Raw genomic sequence first — 24,850 nt, 5'->3', positions numbered from 1 at the left:
GAAAAGTGATAACACATAGCAATACCCCCTCCCCATAAAATAATTGAAACAGCTCTTATGGTTATCTTTAACATTAACAATACTGGTCCGGTCTAGTGCTGATATCCATCCCTGTGTCTATGTTTCATAATGACCAGTTCCTTTCTCTGAGACAGCCCCATGGGGGTTCTGCCAGACATGAGAGGCGACTAAATGATCGCATATGGCTCAGTGACTTGGTTGATGGCGTGTCATTGTACCCTGATGGTGTGGATCGTTGTCAATGTTATCAGATACTGGTTTGAATGGGGCGGTCGGGTAGCCTAGTGTTTAAAGTGTTCGCTCATCACGCCGAAGATCCGGGTTCGATTCCCGACATGGGTACAGTGTGTGAAGCCGATTTCTGGTGATATTGCTGGAATATTGCTAAAAGCAGTGTAAAACCATACTCACTCACTCACTGGTTTGAATGAACAGGCTGATGAGTGCAGTGTTAAACAGCAAACGAACAAAACAAAAGCAAAATCCTGTGCTTGAGATTTATGTTTTAGTTTCACTGTGATCTGTTCATGACATTTGTGTTTGTGTTTCAGCAAGACGGTATCTTGTGTTTGAGATTCGTGTTTGTGTTTCAGTGAGACCGTATCATGTGTTTGAGATTTACGCTTGTGTTTCAGTGAGACCATACCATGGGTTTGAGATTTACGCTTGTGTTTCAGCGAGACCGTATCATGTGTTTGAGATTTACGTTTGTGTTTCAGTGAGACTGTATCATGTGTTTGAGATTTACGCTTGTGTTTCAGTGAGACTGTATCATGTGTTTGAGATTTACGCTTGTGTTTCAGCGAGACTGTATCATGTGTTTGAGATTTACACTTGTGTTTCAGCGAGACCTGTTCTGGTTCAGCCTCTTCTGCCTGACATTCCTCTACATCATCTTCTACTTCTACTTCTGGCTCATCGTCAAGAACAGCTTTGATGACCTCAACTGGTGAGTGACCACAGCCATACCTCCACACTAATTGCACAATATATAGTCATGGGCCTTCATGTTGAAATGGAGCTGGGTTGAGTTTGTTTTTCCGCAAGTAAAAAAAGGGTATTTATCCATCTACTACCTACGATGAATAGACTGCATCTGTGGATAGACCCGTGAATATCCGGGTAGAGAATAGGTCTTCAGCAACCCATGCTTGCTATAAAAGGCGACTATGCTTGTCATAAGAGGCAACTAACAGGAATTGGGGGTTTGGCTCGCTGATGTGGCTGATGCATATTATCGTATCCCAATTGCCTGGATCGATGCTCATGATGTCAATCAATTGATTGTCTGGTCCTGACTCGATTATTTTCAGACAGACATCATACAGCTGGATTATTATGTGGCATAAAACAACAAACAAACAAACAAACAAACAAACATAGACTTATAGAAAACATGGAGCACTGGGGAACCCAGGAGTCACATTGGAGGTTCTGTTCAGGGTGACAATATGCCTTGACAGTTCTGTGTGAAACCTCCATAGTCAGGATCCGATCAACTTTTCAGCATTTATATATATTTAATTAAATATATCTATGTACCAATAACATGTTGAATTGGAAATTGTTTATCCAGATGATTTCCATTGGAAGGTTACTGTCTGGAGTAACACTGTCTATGGTTTCACTGTATGATTTCACTGTTTATGGTTTCATGGTCTTTGGTCTTTATATAATTTCACTGTCTCTGGTTTCACTATGATTTCACGGTCTCTGGTTTCATTGTATATGATTTCACTGTCTATGGTTTCACTATGATTTCACCGTCTCTGGTTTCACTGACTATGATTTCACTGTCTCTTGTTTCACTGTCTATTGTTTCACTATGATGTCACTGTCTTTGATTTCAATGTCTATGGTTTCATTGTCTATGATTTCACTGTCTCTGGTTACACTATGATTTAACTGTCTCTGGTTTCACTGTCTATGATTTCACTGTATGATTTCACTGTCTATGGTTTCACTATTATTTCACTGTCTCTGGTTTCACTGTCTATGATTTCATTGTCTAGTGATTCACAGAATGATTTCACTGTCTGTGGTTTCACTGTATGATTTCCCAGTCTATGATTTCACTCTATAATTTCACTGTCTATGGTTTCATTGTCTATGTTTTCATTGTCTATGATTTCACTCTCTCCAGTTTCACAGTATGATTTCACTGTCTATGGTTTCAATGTTTATGATTTCACTGTCTATGATTTCACTGTCTATGGTTGGAGTGTCTATGATTTCACCGTCTTTGGTTTGATTGTATGATTTCATTGTCTAGTGTTTCACACAATGATTTCACTGTCTGTGGTTTCACTGTATGATTTCCCAGTCTATGATTTCACTGTCTATGATTTCTCGCTATAGTTTCACTGACTATGTTTTCATTGTCTATGATTTCACTGTCTTTGGTTTCATTGTGTATGATTTCACTGTCTTTGGTTTCATTGTGTATGATTTCATTGTCTCTGGTTTCACTGTATGATTTCATTGTCTATGATTTCACTGTCTATGGTTTCACTGTCTATGGTTTCAGTGTCTATTATTTCACTGTCTATGGTTTCAATGTCTATGATTTCACTGTCTATGGTTTCAATGTCTAGGATTTCACTGTCTATGGTTTCAGTGTCAATGATTTCACTGTGTATGATTTCACTGTCTATGGTTTCACTGTCAATGATTTCACTGTCTATGGTTTCACTGTCTATGATTTCACTGTCTATGGTTTCACTGTATGATTTCACATATGGTTTGTGGTTTCAGGCACATGTTTGGGCTGCTGAGGACATGGGTTCCCTGGTACAGAATCATCCTGGGGCTGACCTGCGCCGTGTTGGCCTACTTCATTATAGTCATGGTGGGTAGCTGTACAGGATACCAGCCCACCACCACCGCCCCTACCATGCTGACACTGGGTTGTCATGGCCTGGGGGTGTGACATGTGGGTGCCAGGGTCGTGTAGTGGCTAGAGTGTTGGCCTACTTCATTATAGTCATGGTGGGTAGCTGTACAGGATACCAGCCCACCACCACCACCCTTACCATGCTGACACTGGGTTGTCATGGCCTGGGGGTGTGACATGTGGGCGCCAGGGTCGTGTAGTGGCTAGAGTGTTGGCCTCGGGGATTAAGCATTTGGTCGTCACGACTAAGACCCGGGTTCGATTCTCCACATGGGTACAATGTGTGAAACCTATTTCTGGTGTTCCCCGCCGTGATATTGCGAGAATATTGCTAAAAGTGGCGTAAAACCATACTCACTCACTCCCCACATGTGACCTGTAAATGTTGCCTGCCCATCTTCAAAGTTATCTGCCGATTTCAGATGTTATAAATGTTGAAAAATCACGAAAAATAAGAGTCATATCGCATCTTGATTCAGTTGAAATAATGCAAACAACTAATTGAGAAGCTGTGAGCAGTTATAAAAAAAGTGAATATGTAAGTAGTCTTAAAATTATCTGCCAGACAGTCACGGCCAGGGGGGCTGGCGGTTACTTTGGACCGTGCCGTTTCCCTGACCCTGGTCCTGTGTTTTGAACTAGTTGTTCTACTAACATCCTGTACAGTGTCATGTGGTACTGTGGTCCTTGAAATCTTCTCCCATAGTTTTTGCTTCAAGGGAACTCTTTATATCTTTAACTTTTTTTAATTTTGATTAAGCCAAGGACCCCTTGATTTCCATTCATACTTCGACTACTGCTGTATGATAGAACCTGCATCCCATTACTCACACATCCAGGTAGACCCGTGAAGATCCGGGGTACAATAGGTCTTCAGCAACCCATGCTTGCCGTAAAAGGCAACTATGCTTGTCGTAACAGGCGACTAATGGGATTGGGTGGTCAGACTTGCTGACTTGGTTGATGCATGTCATCGTATCCCAATTCCGTAGATCGATGCTCATGATGTCAATCACTGGATTGTCTGGTCCAGACTCGATTATTTACAAACCGCCATCATATAGCTGGAATATTGCTGAGTGCGGCTTTAAACAACAGACAAACAAACAAACAAAACACATACTAGGATTTCAGGTACGATGTGTTCAAAGCAGCTTAGCCCCAAGCCACTGACCCATTGCTCCACTTCTAACCATGGTACAAATGTCCTATGTTCAAAGCAGCGTAGTCCCAAGCCACTGACCCATTGCTCCACCTCTCACCATAGTACCAATGTCCTATGTTCAAAGCAGCGTAGTCCCAAGCCACTGACCCATTGCTCCACCTCTAACCATGGTGCCAATGTCCTATGTTCAAAGCAGCGTAGTCCCAAGCCACTGACCCATTGCTCCACCTCTAACCATGGTGCCAATGTCCTATGTTTTGTGCTATTTTCTTGTCTGACTACTGTGTAACATCCTCTGTGTTGTGCTGTACTTGCAGTGCCTGGTGTTGTGCCACGTCCTGCACGGCCACCAACTCTACATCCACCCGGTCCACATCGCTGTCATCCTTTTCAGCCTGCTGGGCTGCGTTGCCATCACGGTTGCCGTGGAGTTGATGTGGCGCTCTGAATGGACACTAGTATTACTCTCTCTCAGGGTGAGTTCACCTCTTCAGCTCAATATTTCAGGATGTGCAAGGCTGTATTGTGATACGTATCACGATACAGTGTATGATTCTACATTTTGAATTCAGAAGCAATTTGAAACACCAGTGTATGATTTGAAGTTTAGAAATGGAACAAAAGATGCTGGTACTCAGTAGTACAACATTATGTTTAGCCATTCAATAAAAAGGCGCTGATGCATGCTCGTGATGCAGGCTTTGGGTATTTGGCAAGTGTGTCACATTAAACACATTACAAAATCGGCATTTTTAATCACCCGATATACCGAGCATTAAATATGATATTATGATACGTATCGTGGAAAGAGTGAACCTCAATTTACCGACATACTGGGAATAACACGCACCCTTAGTAACCAGCACCGTATGCTTGTCTAAAGAGGCGACGAACAGGATCAGGTGGTCGGGTGGTCAGGCTCGCTGATTTGCTTGTCATCATGTCCCAAATGCATGAGTCAATGCTCATGACGTCAATCACTTCATTGTCTGATCCGGACTTGATTTTTTACAGACCCCTTCATATAGCTGGAATTTAAACAACAAATAAACAAACAAACAAAAACTCTTTGGTTGAAAGCATGGTTACTAAGAAAACATAACCCACTCAATCACTCACTATACTGAACCGCCTCTGTGGTCTAGTGGTAGAGCATCATCCCAGAGAGCAGAAGTTCCTGGGTTTCATCCACGGCCACATTATGCCAAAAGATGCTACTTGTTGTTACTCTATGCTCGGTGTCAGTATGCTGTGTCAGAGTGGGATATTCATGTTAAACTGTGGCGTGGTATCTCAGTGGGCTAGCACCATAAAATCGGCATTAATTTGGTCTAGCAAGAGCAGCCACACTTACACACACCTGCATGCATTTCGCTATATAAGTGCAATAATCTTGGACGCGACATCAAACCCCATTTTACCTCACCTCACTACTCACTATGCTGACCATGCAATTTTGTTTTTTGGGATGGTGGTTTACACTTGCTGTAGCACCCAATGTACTGAATCTAGTCTCGCAAGTATACTCACCACCAAAAGAAACGCAAACCATAGAAACATATACTGATATAGAGAAGAATGTAGTTGAGAAGACATGTTTCCAATGTGTACCACTTAATGACAAGACTGACAATCAGTCAAGTGTTACCACAAAGTGTCTTTATTGTATCACGATATGATCCACGTGATTTCCAATCTTCACACGCTAATCCTGCATGAGATAAATGGTGCATCTCAAGTCATGGATCTATATCGTCACATGGGATGTTCACACAACATACTAGTATGTTAGTTTGTGCATCAAACCAATCTTATATCTCTTGAATATGAGTAATTCTTCATATATTAACCAAAATGCATGGTAATCACGTTTCTTTTGTCGGTGAGTAAATGTGGAGTGTGTATCAGTGTAGTGCAATGTTGCGTTCTCTGGTTGCAGATCACGGGACCCTTCCTCCAGATCGGTGCAGTTGTGCTGATGACTCTGATGACATGGGTTATCTCCCTTCAGTGGTTTAAACTCTCACATTGGGGTAGGTAGGCACTTCTGCTGACACAGCTCGGAACACCACTAAACAGTAAAGGCACGGTTCATAAGGGTTAAATTATTCATTTAGTGACGATCCTGAAAGGGTCGGGTGTCATTGAACATCAACGCCAAGAGACATTGCCCGTAATATCAACCACTTATAGGTCTTACAGATTAACTATAAGCCACCATTACATGACTGGAATATTGATGGCTATGGCATGAAGAAACAAACTGTTGGACCTGAGTTGTTCTGCAAAAAGCTGAAGCATGCTTGCATTGTCTAATAAGAGCGTATACTAGTTCTATATTGGAACGCATTATTTTTAAGAATTAGGATTTAATTTTTTTTGAAAATCGAAATAAAACGAAACATGCGGCAGACTTTATGATGATGCGGGCAGTGCCTGAGAACCAAGACTAGTATTTTTTTTAGCCTAATATTTATTGTTAATCTCATGATGCCATGTTCACCATGTAATATTATTATTATTAGGCTTAAAAAATAAAATAAAAATTGGTTCTAAGGCAATGACTTTTGAAAATATAGTGCGGGCAGGCGTGTGTTTTTTTACTTGTTCAAACTAGTTTTTAACCAAATAAACAGTTGTTTTCTATCAACCTGGGAAAGGGCCTCCCAACATAAACAAGCATACAAACTCCTATTGCTACCATATCACGAGATGTGCAGTAATGGGAAGTAACTGTGTAACTTATGATTTTTTTATTTTTTGGGAAAATGGAAATTAAAACGAAACGTGTGGAAGACTTTATGATGATGCAGGCAGTGCCTGAGAACCAAGACTATTACTTCCTTATACTTAAACACAATGTGATCCAAAACAGCAGGCAGTTACTTCCCTTAACATGTGCACAGCTTTACTGCTAATCTCATGTTATGGTCATGGCGGCAATAGGAGTTTGTATGCTTGTTTATGTAGGGAGGCCCTTTTCCAGGTTGATGGTACACAACTGTTTATTTGGGTACATACTAGTTTGAACAAGCAAAAAAAAGGACAAAAAAACACTCCCCGCCTGCACTATATTTTCAAAAGTCATTGCCTGAGAACCAGTTCTTTTATTTTTTTAAGTCTAATGTTTGTAACTTTTTGTTTTGTTCCTTTGGCCACACTGATGGGTTCTTAGCTAAAACAATGATGACTGCCATCATGGTTTATGCCATCTGTTGAAAAACTGATAAAGGTTTGAGTTTGGGCAGCACTGCAATCATCGAATGTTTCACACAGATCACATCTGGGAGGGCCTCAACAAGGGTTATCTCCCTTTGCAGGCTGTTATTGGACTCATTAGTTGCGTGACCTCTGACCTGTGGGTGTGATGAAAGGAGGGCAAGCAGTGCTCATTTCACAGATGTGTCTCATTACGTGCACTGGTATCCTAATAATGACACAACTGATTCAGCTGTTGTTGAACCTTATCCTCTCACCTTCACAGGAAATGTTAACCCCCTCAAACCAGGAATACACGATGCCGTTAAGAACGTGGTCGCATGTAACAAATGTTATATTTGGGATAACACTTTCTTAGTAAAGTACAGATTCTCGTACTCTTTTGGGTTGAGTCCCATCTGTGATTCAAGCCCGTACTTGCCAGAGTGAGGCACCCAATCACCAGCACACAAAGTCAGCGATCTAACCCACTGAGGCTGCCACAAAAGTGAAAGCCGGGCAACTGGTAGTCTAGATCACATACTAGGAGTACCCCTCTGACATGTAAATTGGCACGGCCTCGGTGGCTGAGTGGGTTAGATGGCTGACAGGACTAGCTATAAACTCGGAGGACTATTGACATAAGGTTTTCACTAGTCAAGGACTAGTCTTATACAAAAATGGAATTGCAATGTTCCATATTAGGGGTTGACGGGTCATTGAGGTCTTCTATGGTATTTGAATCTAGGGACCTCCCAGGTCCTCAACTTTTAACATTAGCAGGGCTCGAAAAATCCACTCGTCCGCTCGTATTGACGAGTGGTAACTGATGTCGGGCAAGCTAAAATGATCAAATACTCGTCCTGACAGACGAGCAGATGCTTACAGCAGTTTAATTTATATTTGATTTGATGTGCGGTATATTGACACGGAAATCACGGCCATTCAGCCGATCGATATCTATGTCGAGTATAGCATTAACAATTAGGCTGAGGTTTGTCTCTTGATGTATCTTTGCGCAGGCTTTGCGCTGAAACCAGTCTTTATTTATTGATGTAAGCGGCCGGTTGCTAACTGAACCAAAATGGCGGATATGAGAAAGTTTTTCTCATCGGACAGTCGTGCCGACAAAAAGTTGACTGCACAGGCGGAGAAACGAAAACTTAGTCAAAAACAATACGATACACAAAAGCGGAAACGTGTTGTACAATCTGCGTGGTTGAGTGAATTTGAATGGGCAAAATTTGACGATGATGACAGCGAGTTGTATTGCACCGTCTGTCGAAAATACCCCAAACTATCTGATCCCAAATGTGGACTCAGAAAAGAAACTTTGAAATTTCACCCTAAAAGTAGGAAGCATATTTAGTGCTGTGAACATGATAAAATTTTTGATCTGCACAGTTTGCCAAGTCAATGCAAAAAGTTGACGAAAAAAACTGAAGTTTATGAAAAGCTTTTCACAACAGCCTACTATGTTGCAATAGAAGGGGAACCATTTTCAAAATTTCCAAGTTTTTGACAGTGACAGACTGATGTGTCTTTCATCATAACTTAACTGTTCAAAATAACTTAACTTATTATTCCTTAGTTTATTCAATATTGTCTTACTGTGGAAATAAAAACACAAAATATATCTTGAAACAATTTATTTACTTTGTTTTCAGTGGTTGGTACATTATACATGATATTGTCTGTTCAGCATTGAGCAATAGGGCAAGTGATAATTTGGCAGTACGAGTACAAAATAAAAAGTACTTGCCCTGCAGGACAAGTAGGGTTGAAATTTTTTTTTCGAGCCCTGATTAGGGCTGTGACAGGTGCCCCTTGACTTCCATGCTTAGGTTTCAACACAGTTCTTGGGGCACACTCTGCCTGCACGTACTCTCTGTGGGACACGATCACTTGACAGTGGTAGTGCTTCAGTGTAACCCTGCCTGTCCTTGATTGCAAATGCATGTCAAAGGTCCTGATCCTGCCCTTGACATGAGAGTTTATTGCTCCTTCACAAACAGCTAATTGGCATTAACATATATTGACTTGCAAATGTGATCAGGTTCCAAATTTACTTGGATGTTTGTGAGAGTCCTGGTCCTTAGTTCGTGATTAGAATTTGATAGCTATTCATGAGTTTATTTCATGACATAAATGTTGGCATGGATGAGTCACTCTGCTCGTATCAGAAAAATAGGACATTTTATTGGCCCTGGGTTGTATACCTCAGATTCCTACATATTTTTGTTTGTTTATTTGTTTGTTAGTTTCTTGTTTAAGGCAGCACTCAGCAATATTCCTGCTATATGACAGCTGTCTGTAGATTATCAAATCTGGATTAGACAATCCAGTGATTGACATCATTAGCATTGATGTAAGAAACTGGAATACGATGACATGCATCCACCAAGTCAGCGAGCCAGACCACCTGATCCCGTTTGTCGCCTTTTATGACAAGCATAGTCGCCTTTTATGACAAGCATAGTCGCCTTTTATGACAAGCATAGTCGCCTTTTATGACAAGCATAGTCGCCTTTTATGACAAGCATAGTCGCCTTTTATGACAAGCATAGTCGCCTTTTATGACAAGCATAGTCGCCTTTTATGACAAGCATAGTCGCCACTTATGACAAGCATGGTCGCCTTTTATGACAAGCATGGGTTGCTAAAGACCAATTCTAATCTGTTACCTACGTGTAAGTCATCACACAAAGTATGTAGGGACATTATACCCCTACATGACCCTGTGGGGATTCCAGGTTAGAACTGTCCCCAAACAACCTATGCTTCTTGTATGAGGAAACTTAATGGATCCAGTAGGCAGGCTTGGTGATTTGGATTATTTCATTATACCCCGATGGCGTGAATCGTTGCTCATAATAACAGTCACAGGGTTGTTAGGTCCAGGCTCTTTTAATTATATGCTGCTGTCATATAGCTGGAACAGTACTGATGGTGCAGTTAAACAACAAAATACTCAATGCAGAATTAAGGCTCACATATTTTCTTTTTGTGTCCTCTTTCAGCGTTGAAGCTGTTGTGGCTGACCGTGTATGTTGCTGTTATGATCGGACTGTACATATCCCCGTACTTCATCAATTCCCCGTGTGTCACTCACGCCGACAACTTGCCTAGTAAGCCCCTCGTACTAGCCCACCGAGGAGCATCAGAGGTTAGTGTTACATGGCTCGACGCTTAATGTCTCCACTCTTATCATGCCTTGGACCGCCTCCGTGGTCAAGTGGTAGAGCGTCTCATACTAGCCCACCGAGGAGCATCAGAGGTTAGTGTTACATGGCTCCAGGCTTAATGTCACCACTCTTATCATGCCCTGGACCGCCTCCGTGGTCAAGTGGTAGAGCGTCTCATACTAGCCCACCGAGGAGCATCAGAGGTTAGTGTTACATGGCTCCAGGCTTAATGTCACCACTCTTATCATGCCCTGGACCGCCTCCGTGGTCAAGTGGTAGAGCGTCTCATACTAGCCCACCGAGGAGCATCAGAGGTTAGTGTTACATGGCTCCAAGCTTAATGTCTCCACTCTTATCATGCCCTGGACCGCCTCCGTGGTCAAGTGGTAGAGCGTCTCATACTAGCCCACCGAGGAGCATCAGAGGTTAGTGTTACATGGCTCGACACTTAATGTCTCCACTCTTATCATGCCCTGGACCGCCTCCGTGGTCAAGTGGTAGAGTGTCCACCCGGAGAAGTGGGGTTCGATCCCCAGCCGCGTCATACCAAGAGATGTTGAAAGATGGTACTTGTTGTTACCCTTACCTTACAGGAAATATGAGGCTCCTGTAAAGTAATAATACGGTGGTGTTTACTTTACTGTAAGATTAAGTAAACACTTTCATTAATGGACCTTATATTTCTTGTCAATAATTTGTTACACTGAATATTACTGTGCATCCTGAAAACACACTTTAATTATTTTTGTGTCCATTCTATACTTTTGTGCCCTGTAGAATCCTGGCCCCTTTTCATGTTGGTTTCACTAAAGTGGAATATCTGTAGCTGACGTAAAACCCAACTCACACACTCATCTCCAGCAGCTTGGAACATGCTACAGGTCTCTGTGTGAGATGTCCAGTGTAGCCACCATGGGTGGGTGAGTTGTACAACTAATTGTTTAAAGTTGTTATGATGTAGCTGTTCTGTTTGTAGATTTTACCCGAGAACACACTGATGGCGTATGAGTTTGCCTACCAGGATGGAGGCTATGGTGTGGAGAGCGACGTGCAGATCAGGTGAGTCTGACATCCTCCTCTGTAGGTCCGGAGGCTGTAGTTGCTTCAACAGTTTCCCAGTACGTCATGCTCACAATAAGGGACTGTTTGAATAGTTGGGCGGTTGGGCCCAGTGGTTAAAGTGTCCGCTCGTCACACCCAGTGCCTCGGTTTGATTTCCCACATGGGTACAATGTATGAAGCCCATTTGTTCCCCGCCGTGATATTGCAACAAACAACAAACAGACAAACAAACAAAACACATACTAGGATTTCAGGTACGATGTGTTCAAATCAGCGTAGCCCCAAGCCACTGACCCATTGCTCCCAAAAGAAACGTGATTACCGTGCATTTTGGTTAATATATGAAGAATTACTCATATTCAAGAGATATAAGATTGGTTCGATGCACAAACAAACATACTGGTATGTTGTGTGAACTTATGCTCATGAACGCATCCATGTACCCGTGAAGATCCGGGGTAGAATAGGTCTTCAGCAACCCATGCTTGCAGTGAAATGCGACTAATGGAATCGAGTGGTCAGGCTTGCTGACTTGGTTGATGCATGTCATTGTATCCCAATTGCTTGGATTGATGATCATGATGACAATCACTGGATTGTGTGGTCCAGACTCAATTATTTACAGACCGCCTTCATATAGCTGGAATATTGCTGAGTTCAGTGTTAAACCAAAAACCAAAAAAAAACACCTAAATTACGTTATAAGGCTTGTGGTGACCTATTGTTTAAGGGCTCGAAAACATGTGACGTGGGGATATGAGCATTAGTTGTGCTGGATGACGTGGGAATATGAGGATTAGTTGTGCTGGATGATGTGGGGATATGAGCATTAGTTGTGCTGGATGATGTGGGTATATGAGGATTAGTTGTGCTGGATGACGTGGGGACATGAGGATTAGTTGTGCTGGATGACGTGGGAATATGTGGATTAGTTGTGCTGGATGACGTGGGTATATGAGGATTAGTTGTGCTGGATGATGTGGGAATATGAGGATCAGTTGTGCTGGATGATGTGGGTATATGAGGATTAGTTGTGCTGGATGATGTGGGAATATGAGGATCAGTTGTGCTGGATGACGTGGGGATATGGGGATTAGTTGTGCTGGATGACGTGGGGATATGTGGATTAGTTGTGCTGGATGACGTGGGGACATGAGGATTAGTTGTTCTGGATGACGTGGGGATATGTGGATCAGTTGTGCTTAGTTTTGTACCTAAACTGCATGGATAGTTGCTGACAATATTGATCACTGGATTGCCTGGTCCAGACTTGAGTATATAGTTGGAATATTGGTAGGTGCAGCGTTACACTACAACCACTGATGGCTGGTGCCTGTTTCAGCCTGGACTGTGTGCCCTTCATCCTCCATGACAGGAGCTTAGAGAGGACCACAAATATAAAAGATGTTTTCCCGGACCGAGTAAATGATGATCCATCGTCTTTCAACATGTCGGATTTAAAAGCTTTGAATGCTGGTTCCTGGTTTATACAAGTGAGTACCGCAGAACAATGAAGGATGCCCTTTCAGGATATATCTTTGTGGGGAGTTGAGGTTACTCTACCAACTTACCTCCCTTTACTTATAAGAATAGCATACAAACACACTAAAAGGGACCCCTTATATTAGTTCGTTATAACTGAGATCATCCTAGGCACACAAACAGTTCATTATATTCCTCATTTTGGTATAAGCGTGTTCGTTATAAATGTAGTTTACTGAATATCTATACACCAGCTGATAAACAGCAACTTGTATCCGCTATTCTAAAGTCCGAGTCAAGTATACTTACTTCTAGTCTAGCAAGACCAACTCATACTACTCCCAAAAAAATAAAAGTCTTGGTTCTCAGGCACTGATCACATCATAATTACATCTGTAGCACATTTCGTTTCCATTTAAAAAAAATATGAATTAATACTAATACTCAAAAACAATGCGATCCAATATAGCAGTTACTTCCTTTCACATGCACACAGCTTTAATGTGCATCTCATATTATGGTCATAGCGGCAAATAGAACTTTGTATTCTTCTTAATGTATGGGGGGACACGGGTGGCCAAGTCGTCTAAGGCGCCGCGATTCGCTGTGCAGAGTTGTGTCCCTTGGACAAGCCAGAAACCTATGATTGTGGGTTCGAATCCCGGTTCGCCCCTTTTATGGTTCTAGGTTTGTCAGCTCCATACCCGTGCTTGTGGGTTTCACCAAAGTGGTAAATGTCTGAGACCTGCATCACTTTTGGCTTTCCTCCCACATTAAGCTGACACGCCCCAAAATGACTGGAATACTGTTAAAAGCAGCGTTAAACCCAACTCACTCACTCACTCACTCTGAATGTATGGAGGCCCTTTTCCAGATTCCCATATTGTTTGTTTGGTAATATACCAGTTTGAACAAGCAAACAAAAAATGCCCACCGCCTGCCTGCACTATATTTTCAAAATTCATTGCCTGAGAACCATTTCTTTTATTTTTTTAAGTCGTCATCCAGAAGTTCAGGTTCCAGTTTACTGGGGTTGAGACTAATGAGAGAGGAAGGGTTGAAACTGGATTTTTATAGTTAGTTAACACCCTTGCCTCAAGAAGATGATATGATCCTTGGTTTCTCGGGATATACCTATTCTGATGGGAATGTCGTACATTGAAACTGTATGTCCTGACAACCATGTTCACCTTCTCCTCAGAATGACCCTTTCTGGACTGCCGGAGACTTGACCGATGCTCAGCGGAAACAGGTAGCCAATCAGACGCTGCCGACATTGGAGGAGCTTGCACGATTGGGCCGAAACTACAGTGACAATGTGTTGATGTTCGACCTGCGGGCCCCGCCACAGTCACACCCCTGCTTCAATCTGAGCGTCAACTACACCATACAAGCCCTCACGAGAGCAGGATTCCCACTACAAAACGTAAGGATACGGTGTGAGTGAGTCAGCATGTGTGATTGAGTGACGACACGGTTGGAAATATTCCATCAATATCATGGCAGACTCTCAATAGGCAAACCTGTTGTGTGTGTTATGAGCGGCGTCTGTAAGTAATCTAGTCATGTCCAGACAATCCAGCTATTGCCATCATGCTTGCCTTCAATGGAGAATACCAAGACATAGTCAACTCAGCCTCGCATCCCGATTCATTTTCTCGCCTCTTATCGACCAACCATTTGATATTCTAAATCCTGACAAGGCATCCCAGACTCCCCGTGGATCCCCAGACAACCCAGACATTCCAGGCATACTAGACACCTCCAGACACCCTCAGGCATACTAGACACCCCCAGACACCCTCAGGCATACTAGACACACCGAGACACCCTCAGGCATACTTGACACCCCCAGGCATACTAGACACCCTCAGGCAACCTAGGCATCCCCAGACACCTTCAGACATACTAGACACCCCCAGACACCCTCAGGCATACTAGACACCCCCAGACACCCTCAGGCATACTAGACACACCGAGACACCCTCAGGCATACTAGACACCCCCAGGCATACTAGACACCCTCAGGCAACCTAGGCATCCCCAGACACCCTCAGACATACTAGACACCCCCAGACACCCTCAGGCATACTAGACACCCCCAGACACCCTCAGGCATACTAGACACCCCCAGGCATACTAGACACCCTCAGGCAACCTAGGCATCCCCAGACACCCTCATAGGCATACGAGACACCCCCAGACACCCTCAGGCATACTTGACACCCCCAGACACCCTCAGGCATACTAGACACACTGAGACACCCTCAGGCATACTAGACACCCCCAGGCATACTAGACACCCTCAGGCAACCTAGGCATCCCCAGACACCCTCAGACATACTAGACACCCCCGGACACCCTCAGGCATACTAGACACACCGAGACACCCTCAGGCATACTAGACACCCCAAGGCATACTAGACACCCCCAGGTATCCTCAGGCAACCAAGGCATCCCCAGACACCCTCAGACATACTAGACACCCCCAGACACCCTCAGGCATACTAGACACCCCCAGGCATACTAGACACCCTCAGGCAACCTAGGCATCCCCAGACACCCTCATAGGCATACGAGACACCCCCAGACACCCTCAGGCATACTTGACACCCCCAGACATACTAGACACCCCCAGACACCCTCAGGCATACTAGACACCCCCAGACACCCTCAGGCATATTAGACACCCCCAGACATACTAGACACCCCCAGACACCCTCAGGCATACTAGACACCCCCAGACACCCTCAGGCGTATTAGACACCCCCAGACATACTAGACACCCCCAGACACCCTCAGGCATACTAGACACCCCCAGACACCCTCAGGCATACTAGACACACCGAGACACCCTCAGACGCCCCCAGACACCCTCAGGCATACTAGACACCCCCAGACACCCTCAGGCATACTAGACACCCCCAGACACCCTCATAGGCAAACTAGGCACCCCAAGACATCTCAGACACTCCATGGCATACTAGGCACACATTCAGACAGCTCAGACACCCCCAAACACCCTGACATGCCATGCATCCTAGGTGTCTCCAGGCAGCCCCCGGGACCCCTGGGCACCTCCAGGCATCCAGGCACAGTAGAATGCTGGATAGGTCTACCAGTGTGAGTTACAGTCATATCCCTGCTTCAGGTCTGGTGGCTACAGACCACATTCAACAACAGCCGCCCCACCGGTGTCACCGTCGTGGGCGAATACTACATCCCCGTCAGCAGTCTCAGGAAGGCCAACATGTCCATCGTCAATGTCCAGTACACGGAGCTGACCGACGACCAGATAGAGTGAGTCACAGAACCAGGCATTTCCTGCAGTAGGCATCACACGATCAGTCAGTGTGGACCAGTTTGTCACGTGTTGAACATGCTGGACACAATATCAGGCCAGCACAATGGGATCAGAATCCCAGAATGTCTGTAGCACCGATTTGATTACAAAATAAACATGCCATCCCAAATAATACAAGTCGGCTGTTCTACTGTTGCACAGGAAATTACCAGTAGGGTACATGTTCTAATAATATTTGGTAATGTAAGGGACATAACCCTGTCTTATTTCTTTCTTATAACAGGCCTAAGATGGTTTAATCATCTAAGACACCATAATTTCATAATTTGCTGTGCAGAGTTGCTTCCCTTAGGCATGCCAGAATCCTATGATTTGGGCTTTGAGCCCAGATTTTTCCTGATTTGTCAGCACTGTGAAACATCCCACTTCATGCTGTGATATCATATACACAGTGTTCACAGCTGTGATAACCTCAATTCAGTCACTGACTCTTCCTTAGAAGTTCCAAGCTGTTACTATGACAACTGTTTGTGTTTCAGGGAGTACCAGGCCTCCAACATCAGCATCAATATGTGGACGGTGAACTCCGAGTGGATGTACTCCCTGTGTTGGTGCATGGGCATCTCCTCCGTCACGGCAGACAGCTGCCACACGCTCAGGCACGTCCAGGCGCCCATCTGGCATCTGGTGAGTCAATCACTCAATCACTCACGCACACGCACACGCACACGCACACGCACACGCACACGCAACCATCTACGCATGCATTATCAGAACCAAGGCAGGAAAACCCATGCACCCACGGACTTACTCAATCAATCACTTATCCTCATGATTAGAATCAAGTATTGATAGTATTATCACATATTGTGTTTGGAATGAAAGTCTGTTCTGTTCTGTTCTTATGGTGCAAGATGTTGTTTCCATTGGTGTTACTCACTGCCTCATTTAGGGGTGGTCGGTGGTAGTTCGCATCGTCGCGCCGAAGACCCGGGTTCAATTCCCGACATGGGTACAATGTGTGAAGCCCATTTCTGGTGTCCCCCGCTGTGGTTTTGCTCCAAGCGGCGTAAAACCATACACACTCACTGCCTCATTTTTTATTTTTTCTCTCTTTCTTTCGCTTTCGTCTCTCACTTTCTCTCTCACTTTCTCACTCTCTGTCACTCTCACTCTGTTCATTAAACCTCACTCAGGCTAAGTAAGGATAAGATATATGGATGAACAACTTCTCACTCAGTCTCTTCAGAAAATGGGGGATGTGTGTTGAATGTTGAGAAAAGTGTCCATCACTTTGAGTTAACGAATGTGTTTGTTTGGTGCAGGTGCCGGCCAGCTACCTGATCCTGTGGGTGACTGTGGACGTGTTGTCAGCTGTGATAGTCATCACGGTGTTCATAGTACAGAGGTATGTACATCACTCAAGGTCCATTACCTTGGTCTCATCCAACAAAACATGGTCTGTCTCCGTGGTCTAGTGGACAGTGCATCTGCCCGTAGACTGTCTCCGTGGTCTAGTGGATAGTGCATCTGCTCGTAGACCGCCATCCGTGGTCTAGTGGATAGTGCATCTGCCCGTAGACTGTCTCCGTGGTCTAGTGGATAGTGCATCTACACGTAGACTGTCTCCGTGGTCTAGTGGGTAGTGCATCTACACGTAGACTGTCTCCGTGGTCTAGTGGATAGTGCATCTGCCCGTAGACTGTCTCCGTGGTCTAGTGGATAGTGCATCTGCCCGTAGACTGTCTCCGTGGTCTAGTGGATAGTGCATCTGCCCGTAGACTGTCTCCGTGGTCTAGTGGATAGTGCATCTGCCCGTAGACCGCCATCTGTGGTCTAGTGGATAGTGCATCTGCCCGTAGACTGTCTCCGTGGTCTAGTGGATAGTGCATCTGCCCGTAGACTGTCTCCGTGGTCTAGTGGATAGTGCATCTGCCCGTAGACTGTCTCCGTGGTCTAGTGGATAGTGCATCTGCCCGTAGACCGCCATCTGTGGTCTAGTAGATAGTGCATCTGCCCATAGACCGCCATCTGTGGTCTAGTGGATAGTGCATCTGCCCGTAGACTGTCTCCGTGGTCTAGTGGATAGTGCATCTACATGTAGACTGCTTCTGTGGTCTAGTTGTAGAGCATTTGCCAATATACCACTTCTGTGGTCTAGTGGATAGTACAATTGCCCGTAGGCCGCCTCCGAGGTCTAGTGGTAGAGCATTTGCCTGTAGATTGGAGAAATCAGTTCGTTATATGTTGTTTGTGATGTACGTTTTCGCTTGGAAATGTCTGCCATCATGATCTTGGATAAAGCAAAATACAAAATACATAATTGTAGCATTGACTTGTATTAGCAGTAATTACGTCATAGCATTCAACTGATAACATTTCATATCATTTTTAGAAGGTTGTTTATCAAATATGAATTTAGCATTTCACGATTTACATATGGGGAGATGTGTAGTCGGCGATTTTGCTCTGGCCTCGTTCTGCAAACTGCAGTCGTGAAACTGCAAAGATTTAATGTTTGTTTTACAGACAAGATTAGTCCAATTACATGAACGGGTATGAATACTAAGATTAACATAAAGCATAAAGTTAAACAAGGTTGATTTGCCGTTGATTGTGTTGATACGCCGCTGATTATGATTTGCAGCTGATTGTTTGATACGCCGCTGATTGTGTTGATGCGACACTGATTGTGATTCGCAGCTGATTGTGCTGATTTGCCGCTGATTGCGTTGATACGCCGCTGATTGTGTTGATGCGATGCTGATTGTGATTCGCGGCTGATTGTGTTGATTTGCCGCTGATTGTGTTGATACGCCGCTGATTGTGTTGATGCGATGCTGATTGTGATTCGCAGCTGATTGTGTTGATACGCCGCTGATTGTGTTGATTCGCAGCTGATTGTGTTAATGCGATGCTGATTGTGATTCGCAGCTGATTGTGTTGATACGCAGCTGAATGTGTTGATACGCCGCTGATTGTGTTGATGCAATGCTGATTGTGTTGATACGCAGCTGATTGTGTTGATACGCCGCTGATTGTGTTGATACGCCGCTGATTGTGTTGATTTGCAGCTGATTGTGTTGATTTGCCGCTGATTGTGTTGATACGCAGCTGATTGTGTTGATTTGCCGCTGATTGTGTTGATACGCCGCTGATTGTGTTGATTTGCAGCTGATTGTGTTGATTTTCAGCTGATTGTGTTGATACGCAGCTGATTGTGTTGATTTGCCGCTGATTGTGTTGATACGCCGCTGATTGTGTTGATTTTCAGCTGATTGTGTTGATACGCAGCTGATTGTGTTGATTTTCAGCTGATTGTGTTGATACGCAGCTGATTGTGTTGATTTGCCGCTGATTGTGTTGATACGCCGCTGATTGTGTTGATTTTCAGCTGATTGTGTTGATACGCCGCTGATTGTGTTGATTTGCCATTGATTGTGTTGATTCGCAGCTGATTGTGTTGATTCGCAGCTGATTGTGTTGATACGCAGCTGATTGTGTTGATGTGACGCTGATTGTGTTGATACGCCGCTGATTGTGTTAATTCGCAGCTGATTGTGTTGATTCAAGGTTGATTGTGTTGATTTGCCGCTGATTGTGTTGACACGCCGCTGATTGTGTTGATTCGCAGCTGATTGTGTTGATACGCCGCTGACTGTGTTGATTCGCAGCTGATTGTGTTGAAACGCCGCTGATTGTGTTGATTCGCAGCTGATTGTGTTGATTCACAGCTGATTGTGTTGATTCACAGCTGATTGTGTTGATTCAAGGTTGATTGTGTTGATTCGCCGCTGATTGTGTTGATTCTCCGCTGATTGTGTTGATTCTCCGCTGATTGTGTTGATTTGCCGCTGATTGTGTTGATTCACCGCTGATTGTGTTGATTCACAGCTGATTGTGTTGATTTGCCGCTGATTGTGTTGATTCACCGCTGATTGTGTTGATTCACAGCTGATTGTGTTGATTCAAGGTTGATTGTGTTGATTCGCCGCTGATTGTGTTGATTCTCCGCTGATTGTGTTGATTCTCCGCTGATTGTGTTGATTCACCGCTGATTGTGTTGATTTGCCGCTGATTGTGTTGATTCAAGGTTGATTGTGTTGATTTGCCGCTGATTGTGTTGATTTGCTACTGATTGTGTTGATACGCCGCTGATTGTGTTGATTCACAGCTGATTGAGTTGATTCAAGGTTGATTGTGTTGATTCACAGCTGATTGAGTTGATACGCCGCTGATTGTGTTGATACGCCGCTGATTGTGTTGATACGCCGCTGATTGTGTTGATTCAAGGTTGACTGTGTTGATTCACAGCTGATTGTGTTGATACGCCGCTGATTGTGTTGATACGCCGCTGATTGTGTTGATTCACAGCTGATTGTGTTGATACGCCTCTGATTGTGTTGATTCACAGCTGATTGTGTTGATACGCCGCTGATTGTGTTGATACGCCGCTGATTGTGTTGATTCAAGGTTGATTGTGTTGATTTGCTACTGATTGTGTTGATACGCCGCTGATTGTGTTGATGCAACGCTAATTGTGATTCGCAGCTGATTGTGTTGATTCCATTTTGATTGTGTTGATTTGCCGCTGATTGTGGTGATGCGACGCTGATTGTGATTCGCAGCTGATTGTGTTGATTCAAGGTTGATTGTGTTGATTTGCCGCTGATTGTGTTGATACGCCGCTGATTGTGTTGATGGGATGCTGATTGTGATTTGCAGCTGATTGTGTTGATTCAAGGTTGATTGTGTTGATTTGCCGCTGATTGTGTTGATACGCCGCTGATTGTGTTCATTCTACGCTGATTGTGATTCGCCACTGATTGTGTTGTTTCGCAGCTGGTTGCGTTCATTCGACGCTGATTGTGAACGCCGCTGATTGTGTTGTTTCGAACCTGGTTGCGTTCAAGCGACGCTGATTGTGATTCGCAGCCGATGGTGTTGATTCACCGCGATTGTGTTGACTCACCGCAATTGTGTGGATTCGCTGCGATTGTGTGGATCTACTCTGATTGTGTGGATTCGCCGCAATTGTGTGGATTCACTGCGATTGTGTGGATTCGCCGCGATTGTGTGGATTCGCAGTTGATTGTGTTGATTCACTGCTGATTGCGTATAGCCAATTGTCAGTGACATTTGACACTGAATGAGATTTCTCAGTTCGCTATACATGTCACTAATTTGTGCTTATCGGGGATCAGATATCAGTTCGATAGATACGTAAATTTGCTGAAGAGAGTTTGTCCTGTACGTAAATTTTATATGATAATATATAGGAGATAAGTCATGGATTTTGTGACAGGTAGTTGTATCCCTTTGTTCGCTCTATCCGTGTTCGCTCTTTCCGTGTTCGTTATATCCGTGGTCTACTGTAGTGTTGTATACATTACAAGTTTTAACTTGTTTCAACAGTGTATTGGACCCGTGAAGATCCGGGGTAGAATAGGTCTTCAGCAACCCATGCTTGCCATAAAAGGCGACTATGCTTGTCGTAAAAGGCGACAAACGGGATCGGGTGGTCAGGCTCGCTGACTTGGTTGATGTATTTCATCGATCCCAATTGCATGGATCGATGCTCATGATATCAATCACTGGATTGTCTGGTCCAGACTCGATTATTTTACAGACCGCGGTCATATAGCTGGAATATTGCTGAGTACGGCGTAAAACAACAAACCAACCAGCCAAGAGTGTATTGTTTTGATTTAAGGGGGTTATCTTAAGTCCAGAATATCTTAAACATACAGGTTTGAAACTGCTATTCAATTAGAACACTGATTAGATCATAATCACACTCAACACTTACAAAAGTGTTGGATAAATAAAAGATGTACCAGCCTAAGACATGTGACATTCTATTTACAGAATCCGATTATACGGGACTTCCTTCAGTCCTGAGACCATCTCCCTGAACAGCGCCGCCCGCAGCGCCCAGGGCCACCGATCTCGCAACATGAAGGAGAAGTTGCTCTACAACATGACGGACGGGGACCTCGTGGAGGAGGTGGAGGCGCGGGCTGCCGGGCACGGCGGCGTGGTCAACCAGCCCGCATCATCCTACTCCATGGCCTCCATCAACAACGACCCCTACGCCAGCCAATACCACAACGGAAACACCTTCCCCGACAGCAAGTATGAAGTGGAGTAGAGCTGGCCGGTGGTCAATGTGACAATAGTCTTTCTTTGTGACACTACAAGTTTGGATGCAATATTTTTATCTGTGTATTACGGTGTATTTATTGGTACACACAGCCTTGTGAGCTTACGTCACTGTGTCACGGAACGTCTGGTAGTCGTCTTTGTCAAAGGCAGGTAGTTGTGTGTGGCTCTCTGGCTGTGTGTGAACGTGTTGTGACATTGGATCATTCCAAGAAAAATGGGTTAATTGCTTTGCTCCTTGTCATGAAACAGGGAAGGCTTTGCAACAAACAGAGGACTGCTGTATCAGTAGACTTCTTGTCAGATCGTCAGTGAGGTACGGATAGGAAAAGTGGAAATAAAGTTTCTCATCCCGTGTCATTGAAATGTATAATTTTGGTTTTGGCCAGCAAGAAATTTTAGTCTAAACAATACAGAAACACTTTGAATACATAGAGTTGATTTTGACTCTTTCAAGTCAAGTGTTACGGGAAGCTTATGTCCGGGTATGACAACGGGAATGAGGATTCAAACTCAGACAACATTACCTAGCATGCCTTCAGGCCTCACTAACCAATTTCTTTGTTTTTTTGTCATTTGTCTGAACATTATTTAGTGTGTCAATATATATGATGCCATCATTGCTTATGAGTTTATCAAAATTCTGCAACTGAGAGAAACTTTAGTTCATGTTTTCATGAGCTGATGAGAAACTTTATTTCATGTTTTCATGAGCTGATGAGAAACTTTATTTCATGACCAAATGTGAAAATATTGAACGTACCTTGAGCCACAGTTTGTGAGTACAGCGTGTATGGTGGAGCTGTTGCCCTTTGATATCACTTGCTACAACGTATATGTTATGTTTCCTACTGCCTTGGTCAGTGTGTATGAAGGATGACCTGTCGGAGTGACTGGGGTAGGGTGGCCACCTTTCAGTTAACCCTAGAGGCGCAGTCCTTTGGTTTTATCAGGTATTGTGAAGGTGAACTTCAGAACCTGGTTCATAGACAGTGTTGGTGCTACCACAGGGCCTTTTGTTGTCTGTTGGTTGATTTTTGTGACCGAATGACTTTAAAACACCAGAAGAAAAGAAATTACTTTTGACATATTTTGCAATGGGGAACTGAATTTCATTTGTGGGCGGTGAGAGGATGAAACCACTTCTGTATTCAAACTTATGCAGAGCTCGAGATAAGTTGCGTATTTGCGTAAAATACACATTAAATAAACTGAAGTTTGCAGACAAATAAAATACTAGCGTATAAAATACGCAACAAAAACTATAAATACACTATTGAAATAAAAATAATGCGTATATTACAACTATTTGATATAACCGTTGCGAACATTACAACTGTTAGAAAAAATTATTGTGTATCAGACGATCACCAAATTCACTTACCGACAGTTACATTCGGAAAAGCACGTTGTGCCTAGGCAAATGTACGTGTTGTATCTTAATTAGTCGCAGATTGGTAATTAAAACAATAGCTTTCTTACAATGCTAGGTTTTGTAAACAAAAATTGTCTTCCCGGGGAGGGAGCCGCAAACAGACGCAGACGGGTATACTACTATTCACATAGTTTTAAACGGGATTGTTACGAAACAGGTTTTAAGTTAAATTCCCAAATGCCGAGAAAGAGGTGGGTAAAAATGTTTTGAATACCATCTAAAACTTGTGGATACACACTCAAAATCGAACCCCTGAGTAAAATCCCAAATAACCCACAGCTTATCTATAGGGCTGCTGATGGCTTCAGAAACTAAACAGTCTGAAACCCAATACACAGTTTGATGTTCTCAACTTCCACGGCACGGGTGGCCCAGTCGTCTAAGGCGCCACGATTCGCTGTGCAGAGTTGCGTCCCTTAAGCATGCCAGAAACCTGTGATTGTGGGTTCAAATCCCGGTTCGCCCCGATTATGTTTCTAGGTTTGTCAGCACCATACCCGTGCTCGTGGGTTTCACCGAAGTGGTAAACGTATGAGACGTACATCACTTCGGGCTTTCCTCCCACATTAAGCTGACACGCCGTGATGTAACTAGAATACTGTTAAAAGCGGCGTTAAACCCAACTCACTCATTCCTCAACATCCACTGCTGTTTGCAGGTGTCAAGAGGACAGAATCAGCTGGAACTAGCGACAAATCATCGATTACGTACCAAACTTGTTTCTTTTTCGTCCATTCATAGAAACTTATACATGATTTCTTTGTTAATCTTTCCACCACCCCCATTAAATTTAGGCCCAATTTGTTGAAAACCAACTGATACTAAATCCAAGTTGTTGTGTGCGTGGTGGACCAACACTGCCAGGGCTTGATTTAAGGAACTTGATTTAACTTGTCCAGGTGCATGTTGACACGCAAACCTAGTTGTACCAGAAAAGAAAACT

General features: G+C 43.8%; 1 protein-coding gene across 1 annotated transcript in view; it reads left to right on the top strand.

The window, feature by feature from the left end:
• Nucleotides 1–24,358, top strand: part of LOC124150201 (glycerophosphodiester phosphodiesterase domain-containing protein 5-like) — a 70,436-nt gene extending 46,078 nt beyond the window's left edge. The window contains exons 3-14 of the mRNA XM_048391145.1: nt 867–970; nt 2,776–2,869; nt 4,397–4,555; nt 6,019–6,112; nt 10,298–10,443; nt 11,439–11,521; nt 12,867–13,017; nt 14,208–14,432; nt 16,158–16,306; nt 16,850–16,997; nt 17,636–17,718; nt 22,179–24,358. Of these exons, the coding sequence (XP_048247102.1) occupies nt 867–970; nt 2,776–2,869; nt 4,397–4,555; nt 6,019–6,112; nt 10,298–10,443; nt 11,439–11,521; nt 12,867–13,017; nt 14,208–14,432; nt 16,158–16,306; nt 16,850–16,997; nt 17,636–17,718; nt 22,179–22,461 (1,719 nt within the window). The 3' untranslated portion in view covers nt 22,462–24,358. The remainder of the gene's footprint in view (nt 1–866; nt 971–2,775; nt 2,870–4,396; nt 4,556–6,018; nt 6,113–10,297; nt 10,444–11,438; nt 11,522–12,866; nt 13,018–14,207; nt 14,433–16,157; nt 16,307–16,849; nt 16,998–17,635; nt 17,719–22,178) is intronic.
• Nucleotides 24,359–24,850: the final 492 nt, after the last annotated feature.

This window comes from Haliotis rufescens, unplaced genomic scaffold, assembly GCF_023055435.1.
Source record: "Haliotis rufescens isolate VD_foot unplaced genomic scaffold, xgHalRufe1.0.p SCAF_9, whole genome shotgun sequence".
Lineage (NCBI taxonomy): Eukaryota > Metazoa > Mollusca > Gastropoda > Lepetellida > Haliotidae > Haliotis > Haliotis rufescens.
This window is presented reverse-complemented; position numbering and strand designations above follow the sequence as displayed.